Here is an 8,180-nt window from a genome sequence, read left to right on the forward strand (position 1 = left end):
AATATATAGTGGAAAATTAAGATAAACCCCAGCATAATTATTTGGTTCCTATGTACGTTTCACCATTGCAGTTACTTTCAACATGGCATTGAATATTCCAAGAACATTTGGATACCTGACTACAACGGATTATCAGGGGAACACTTTATTTGCATTCTGTTACAGAGATTTAATATCTAAAAACCGACATCATCATCATCGTTTAACGTCCGCTTTCCATGCTAGCATGGGTTGGACAATTTGACTGAGGACTGGTGAAACCCGATGGCTACACCAGGCTCCAATCTGATTTGGCAGAGTTTATACAGCTGGATGCCCTTCCTAACGCCAACCACTCCAAGAGTGTAGTGGGTGCTTGTATTCATATATGTATGTAGTAACAGCAAAAATTAGTATTGCTCCAGCATGACCACAGTCTAGTCATTGAAATCGGTAAAAGAGTAAGCAAACGTTTTGGCTAATTTTGTTTGTGTATGTGACTTGAAATTCTTTTTCTTGATAATTGCATTTAATATTTTCCTCTTTTCATTCCCACCATTATATTTCAGCGTGGAGACAGAGAATGTCACATTGTGGTATTGGCTGATGAAGATGTTGTGGACTGGGATGAAGAATATCCACCACAAATGGGGGAAGAATATTCGCAAAGTTAGTAAATTCCATTTATTATTTGCTTATTTGTTTATGCTATTACCACAACCACAACAGTGGCAGCTGTTGTGGTTGTCGTGGTGATGGGGTGGAAATAATGGTATTAACCCGTAAAGCACTGGGACTTGCACTTAAATAGCATGGACTGCTGAGCACATTTTATGAGAATGAGACTCCCATGCACAAATATCATCATCGTCATTTAACGTCCGCTTTCCATGCTGGCATGGGTTGGATGGTTTGACTGAGGACTGGCAAGCTAGGAAGGCTGCACCAGGCTCCAATCTGATCTGGCAGAGTTTCTACAGCTGGATGCCCTTCCTAACGCCAATCACTCCGAGAGTGTAGTGGGTGCCTTTTACATGCCACCTGCACGAGGGCCAGTCAGGCAGTACTGGCATCGGCCACACTTTAATGCTGTTTTTTACGTGCCACTGGTACGGGAGCCAGTCAGGCGGCACTGGCAACGACCACATTTGAATGGTGCTTTTTACGTGCCACCGGTACAGGAGCAAATCAGGTGGCACTGGCAGCGACCATGCTCGAATGGCACTTTTTATGTGCCACCAGCACATCAAAAAACAAAAAAATAGTTAAAATATCTTCTTAGTATATAATGGTGGCAAGTTTTACATCATCTGAAAAGTCATTAGTTGAACTATTAGTCCTCTTGCATTCTGGGGGGTATCGGAGCGTTTGAGTAACATTAGATCCCAACGAGCACCCATAAATTAAATGCATCTATCTGGGGCATGATCGTGGCCTGTCGACCACGATTGTGGCCCGTCGCACTTTATGTGTTAATGGTTGTGATGATGGGGAAGGTGCTGGGAGTGGCACTCTGAAGGTGGTGGCAGTGGTGTTGATAGTATTGGTGATGATGAGGATGAAAGTTGTTAATCAACTCCTAATTGTGCTCCATTATTCATGATACAAATGTTAATTGCCAATTGTATTTGTAGACATGTCAACAATAACATTGTTTCATATTTGTGTTTTGTTTCTTCCAGTTGTTTACAACACCCAGCTGTATCGTTTCTTTAGATACATTGAGAACAGAGATGTCGCCAAACAGGTACTGAAAGAACGAGGACTGAAGAAAATTCGCTTAGGAATTGAAGGTGAATATCTAATTAATATTTTATTGATAACAATGCTAAACTGAATTTATTGAGACAGATTTTCTGCAGCTAGATGCCCAGGTTTTCCGCCGTGTTGGTGCCCAGGTTTCCCGCTGTGCCAGTGCCCAGGGTTTTCATAGCACCGGTGCCCAGGTTTTCCACTGCTGGATGCCCAGGCTTTCTGCTGCCAGATGCCCAGATTTTCCATTGCTGGATGCCCAGGTTTTCTGCCACCAGATGCCCACTGTACTCCTTTCTGTCTTCACTAGGTTCAATGAATAATTTCTAATACTAATCATTATAGTACATAAGGGGATGTAACTTCGTTATTTGTACAAAGTTCATTGTTATAGAGCAATGCCTTTGATGCTATAAGGGATGGTAGGTTTTTCGAAGAGGTTGTGATTTTTTCATAACAATATTTAAGCCAGTACTGTCATCATCATCATCATCATCATATGGCCATTTTCTATGCTGGCATGGGTTGGATGGCCTGTTAGAAGCTGGCAATGCCAGGAACCGCACCAGGTTCCATAATTTGTTTTAGTATGATTTCTACAGCTGAATGCCCTTCCTAATGCCAACCACTTTACAGAGTGTATTGGGTGCTTTTTATGTAACACCAGAAATGTCAGGGTCATCACGTACCTTATAGTTTTTAACACCCCCCACCCCACCCCAATGTGCTATGTGTCTGTCAGAGGTGTCAACAGTCATGGACCTCCATTCCGAAGTCAGAAGGTTCATGGTTATCCCCTGGAAAATACATAGCAGTGGTTTCCCTTTGCCTCTTTATTTACAGTTTACTTTGCTATTCGCTTGCACTCCCCAGCTTCCACTTGAGGCACGGGGTCTCTTTAACCCGTACGCATGGAAGCTACTTCATGTGACATCAGAGCATGTCTATACACCGATGGGCCCATGTGACACATGTCTAGGGACCAGTCTTCTTCCAAGTCCTGTTTGTCTTAGTCCCAGGACCATTATCTGTTATTTGGCCCCCAACTGGGGCCTTTGATAGATACTAGAATTGTGACTCAGAACAGACCTGGTGGCAGTGGTGACTAAGGGTCATTCCTCACTCCCAAAACTCTTGAACTCTCAAGCTGGAGTTTCATCGCCAGATACAGTTTAATAATCTTACCCAGGCCATCTTAATCACATTCTCAAAAACATCTTTGTCAGGATTAGAATATGGGTTTTAACATCATCATCAGACATCCATGTTTGATACTGGTATGAGTTGGACAGTTTGACAGGATCTGGTGGGTCTAAGGACTACATCATACTCCAGTGTCTACTTTGGCTTGGTTTCTATGACATTATACCCTTCCTAATGCCAGCCATTTTACAGTATGTACTTGGTGGCTTTTTTTCATGTCGTTAGCATCAGTGAAGTTGCCATGCAAGACTACAAACCCCAAGGAGGGTAACTGTATGCTAGGACATGAGGAGTTGAGAGGGGTGAAATATGAGAGCAGAGAAGTGGAGCAGAATAGATTTCTTGTTCCAGAGGAGCGGCATGACTATTCATATCTCAGAAGAGAGGATGGAAATGATTGGGTGGAGTTGGAAAGTGATAAAAATATTGGTGGTGAGGTGAATCTTCAAGATACAAGATTGGTGGGACTAAGTGGAGCAACGCATGTGTGTGTCTTTGTCTTGATATCTTGGGATAGTTGTAAACGAGCCTGGTGTAGCCACCTGCCCCACCAGTCCTCAGTCAAATCGTCCAACCCATGCTAGCATGGAAAGCGGACGTTAAACGATGATGATGATGATGATGAGCGTTACTATTAAGCATAGAGGTGGTGGCCTTCATTTGCAATCTTCTGTGAAAGCATGTCCAGCCATGTGAAAATATTACCTTGCTTTGAAACAGGTGAGGACTAACAACAGGAAGAGCATCAGGTAATCAGACATCAGCCTCAGTGAATTCTCTCTGTTCCATGCAAGCCTGGAAAAGTGGGTGTTAAAAAGGTGGTAATAATGATGGTGACAAACCACTGTTATATGTTCTGTTTGTTTAATATGTTGCTGATGGTGATAACTGAATATTTATCTATTTATTTAAGGGTATCCAACGTACAAAGAAAAAATCAAGAAACGTGCTCGAGGAAGGCCAGAAGGTAAGATAGAGATCCATTTTATTTTGCTGTTGTCTTTTCTTTCTAAGAATTCTGTTATCTTTACAGTGATTATTATTTCTGTTTCACTTTGTAGAGTTCTTGATTTTTCTTGTTCTGGCTAATTCTGTAAGAGTGCACAACAGCCTGTTGTCAAGGCTCTCATAGAGTTTTATTCCATGATACTCATCATCTGAGTACCGTTCTCAAAATCCCTGTGCCCCATAAATCAGTTTTCATTGTTTTGACGAAAATTGTTCATTGCTTGAAAAATATTGGTCAAGTTTAATAAGATTTAATATGTACTCAATGCACAAAGTGTCATTATTGGGCTCAAGGCCCAAGGAACACACACGACAGTAACTTCCGCCTACCAAATTCAATCACAAAGCTTTGGTCGGCTTGGGGCTATAGCAGAAGACACTTGCCCAAGGTGCCACACGGTGGTAATTGAAAGAAACACAGAACATCTCAAAATACAGTAACAAAGGTTAAAGAATGGACATTAACCCTTTCATTACCAACCTGGCTGAAACCGGGTCTGGCTCTGTAGTTCAAATGTCTTGTTTTCATAAGTTTTGAATTAAAATTTTCCACCAAACCTTAGTCACAATTTATGTTCCTAACATTAGCTGAATGATAACCGAGTTATTTTATTAACTTCTTTGTTATATTTAAAATTAACTGAAAGGAACACAGAGCATCTCAAAATAAATACACTAACGGAAAGGTTAAGCTAGTTTATAATAAATTTGAAACAATCCAATGTAGGAGCCACTTAGCAATTAATCAACCAGCTAGAAATAACAACCAAATTAGTACCCCAGTACCATGAAAATGTAAGAAAGACACATCAGTATCATCTCCAATGTACAAAAAGATAGGAGGTTCCTGTTTGACATTACTTTTGATCCTATGTCTGTGATAACTTAGGGGCTAAACAACAACACCACCAACAATAACAAAACCACATTTGAAATGTTATAACACACTATTGTCTTTCTTTGCAGTGATCTATAACTACGTACAACGTCCTTTCCTGCGTATGTCATGGGAAAAAGAGGAAGCAAAAAGCCGACACGTAGACTTCCAGTGCGTCAAGAGCAAATCTGTTACCAACTTGGCTGCGGCTGCTAGCGACACGCCTCAGGTCGGTGGTGGAGCAGGCAACAATGGTGCTGGTGGTGGTAGTGGTGAAAACAGAGGTAATGCAAATACAGGAGGTGGGGGAGGTATTGGATTCAGTGGTGGTGGTGGTAATATTGCTAGTGGAAACGATATTGGAGGAGATGGAGGTGGTAATGGTGCCTCGTCTTTCGTAGGAGTTTATGCTAATGCACACCATCAGCGGCTGCACGATGGCAGCTTCAATGTCATCCCTCCTCAGCCATCACCTTCAGAACCTTACCCAGGGGTGCAGCTGCCTCCCGAAGGAGACGGAGAATAAACTGAACAAAGAAAAAAAAAACAAAAACAAAATGCATGTCTTGATCGTGCTTGAAAAAATTTCAAACACCTTTTTTTCTCTGCAATATTGGGTTCTGCTGGTGTTTTGGTCCTTTGAATTATTACAAAATTGGGGCTCTAGAAATAATAAATAAAAGAAGCTACAATTTCTCTGTAATCTTGGACCTTGGTGGTGTATTTCTGTCCGTTCTTTGCTTATTGCAAAGCTTGACCTTGGTATAGCCTGAGTCTGATGTGTAAATATAAACATAACAAGCAGCAAATGTAATAAAGATGAGAGAGTATGGATTTTTTTTTTATTTTTATCAATTTTTTTTTCTCTTCTGTACATGTATAGAATAAGTATGGTAGTATACACACTCACACACATTGAATACATACATATATCTAAGCTATACTGAATACACACATATATATAATTTTGCATTTGTCTCCCTTGCTGGCATCGTTTGGACAGGTCTTGTCGTGATCCTTTGCCACTTTGCAATAAAGACCAATTATCATTATTTATGGGGTCCTGTCTCCTCTGTTCTTTCCTCCTTGTAGGGTTTTTATTTTATTTTTTTTTTTCCTTTTTAATATTGCTGCCAGTAACCAATTTACAGTGTGGACTGGGTGCAGTGTTATCATATATATATATATATATATACACATACATATATAGATATAGATATATATAATGTGCCACATAAAAAGCACCCAGTACACTCTGTATAGTGGTTGGCGTTAGGAATGGCAACCAGTTATAGAAACCATGCAAAAACAGACAATTGAAGCCTGGTGCAGCTCTCCAACTTGACAGCTCCTGTGAAACCGTCCAACCCATGCCAGCATGGAAAACGGACGTTAATGATGATGATGATGGAAAACATGTAATGATGCGAAATATATATATATATATATATTGGCTGTAATATAATTCACACCCAAATATACTCAACACCATCTTAGAAACCAAGACAAAATTATGGATAGCAAACAAGTTTTGTCAGGTCTTTGAGTCCATATAGTGTGGTGCCAGAACAAACACTTCCAGAATTTTCCATTTTCCAAATGAAGTACCATCATAGGGATCCATCCTGTCTGCCATTCTTCCAGCCTATGTTTTCATGCACGTCCTTCGCATACTTCCTTAAAACACACACAGTCTCCTACACAGATGGCATCATATTCACTTCATGTCATTCTTCACACACAATTGCTCCACACTGAATCCAAAACAACAGGCTTAAAGGAGAACCAACCAAACCCACACTCTGTCTGTCTCTTCTTTACCAGCAACACTGGAAAACATCAACTACAACCATTTATTATGTACCACAACATAAGCATACCACACACATATACTGAAAACAGAAGTACTAGAAGTTACATACATCTTCTCAATGCACTTAAAAAACATAGTGAAACAATATACGCATTTCAAGCAATCACAATTACCATATTTGGCCAACAGAGAAACAGCTGTGTACACAAACAATAGATCCTTCCCTCCTCCTCTTTCTACAACGCACAGAGCAAAGTACACTTATACACAGACCACTTACACAATTGTACTTAAATACTTACTCAGGAAAGACTGCTTGAATGTGCATAGGATACAATTTACTACTGCGATAAACTTAAAAATCTTACATTTCCTGTCACTAGAAATATCACCTTTAATCCCTACCACAAACACATACACATACATATATATATAACATCTGAAAGCAGTACTACATCACCTAAAAACTGACTCTCCTGTATAGGTCTGACAAACATAAACACATACAAACAGCCATTCCGTATTTTAGAGATGAGGAATTCTGTACATTATTTACATTATTTACATTGGACGGATGTGTCCTCATTTTATTTGTTGTTACCACAACGTTTCAGCTGATTTACTCTCCACCCTTCATCAGGTGTCCTGGTAGAATTTTGAACCCAACCTTGGGTTCTCATGCCTAGAGTATTTTTCTGCTAATGTTATTTTCATTATTATTTATTCAAGGCACTGCCTTGAATTGAACTCACAATCTTGGAGTTAGTAGCCCGCACTCTTAACCATTACTCTATAATTGCCCATGAATATATAGCATAATGGTTAATAGCGCGGGCTACTAACCCCAAGATTGTGAGTTCAATTCCAAGCAGTGCCTTGAATAAATAATAATAATATCAGCAGAAAAACATCTTAGGAATGAGAATCCAGGGTTGGGTTAAAAATTCTACCAGGACACCTGATTGAGGGTGGAGAGTAAATCAGTCGAAATGTTGTGGTAACAACAGACGATAAGGACACATATCCATCCAATGTAAATAATACACAGACAGCCCTCTCACACACATACATAAATAGACACCCCCTCCACACACACATATGGAAATAACCATAATGTATTAATCTGAACAGTCCCAAACACTTTGCTAGCATCAGCATCATCAACAAACAGAGCAGAAAGGTGGCAACTGTTGCCCTCTGACCAAGTCCACCTTGCTTGTTCACTGGCAGACTCTGTGGGCGTACAGAATTAGACTGGACAGTGATGAAAATGCAACACATCCAGGTTGTAGCATTGCATCCCCACACCACAAGATGCATGGCTGCATGTTGGAAGAGTGGTCAGTGTGGTCTTCAGTGAAGCATGTCCTTAATCTTCAGTTAGTCACCTTTGGGCTTCGTATGATTGCTTGGTCAGAGATGACCTGTGATTATACAATGAGCATAGGCTCGAAACGTAAAAGACTTTCTCACTTTCCCAAGTGTCAAACTAATACACCTGCTTGTTGTTTATACACCTGTCTTTGGTTTTTCTGTAAATTTCAACTA

At 40.3% G+C, this 8,180-nt stretch overlaps 1 protein-coding gene across 3 annotated transcripts in view; it reads left to right on the forward strand.

Moving 5' to 3' along the window:
* Positions 1-5,871, forward strand: part of LOC106877347 (BTB/POZ domain-containing protein KCTD20) — a 56,095-nt gene extending 50,224 nt beyond the window's left edge. For all 3 annotated transcript variants that reach the window (XM_014926229.2, XM_014926231.2, XM_014926230.2), the window contains 4 exons: positions 549-648; positions 1,662-1,772; positions 3,848-3,901; positions 4,909-5,871. In XM_014926229.2, the coding sequence (XP_014781715.1) occupies positions 549-648; positions 1,662-1,772; positions 3,848-3,901; positions 4,909-5,345 (702 nt within the window). In that variant the 3' untranslated portion in view covers positions 5,346-5,871. The remainder of the gene's footprint in view (positions 1-548; positions 649-1,661; positions 1,773-3,847; positions 3,902-4,908) is intronic.
* Positions 5,872-8,180: the final 2,309 nt, after the last annotated feature.

Source organism: Octopus bimaculoides, chromosome 2 (assembly GCF_001194135.2).
Source record: "Octopus bimaculoides isolate UCB-OBI-ISO-001 chromosome 2, ASM119413v2, whole genome shotgun sequence".
Taxonomy (NCBI): domain Eukaryota; kingdom Metazoa; phylum Mollusca; class Cephalopoda; order Octopoda; family Octopodidae; genus Octopus; species Octopus bimaculoides.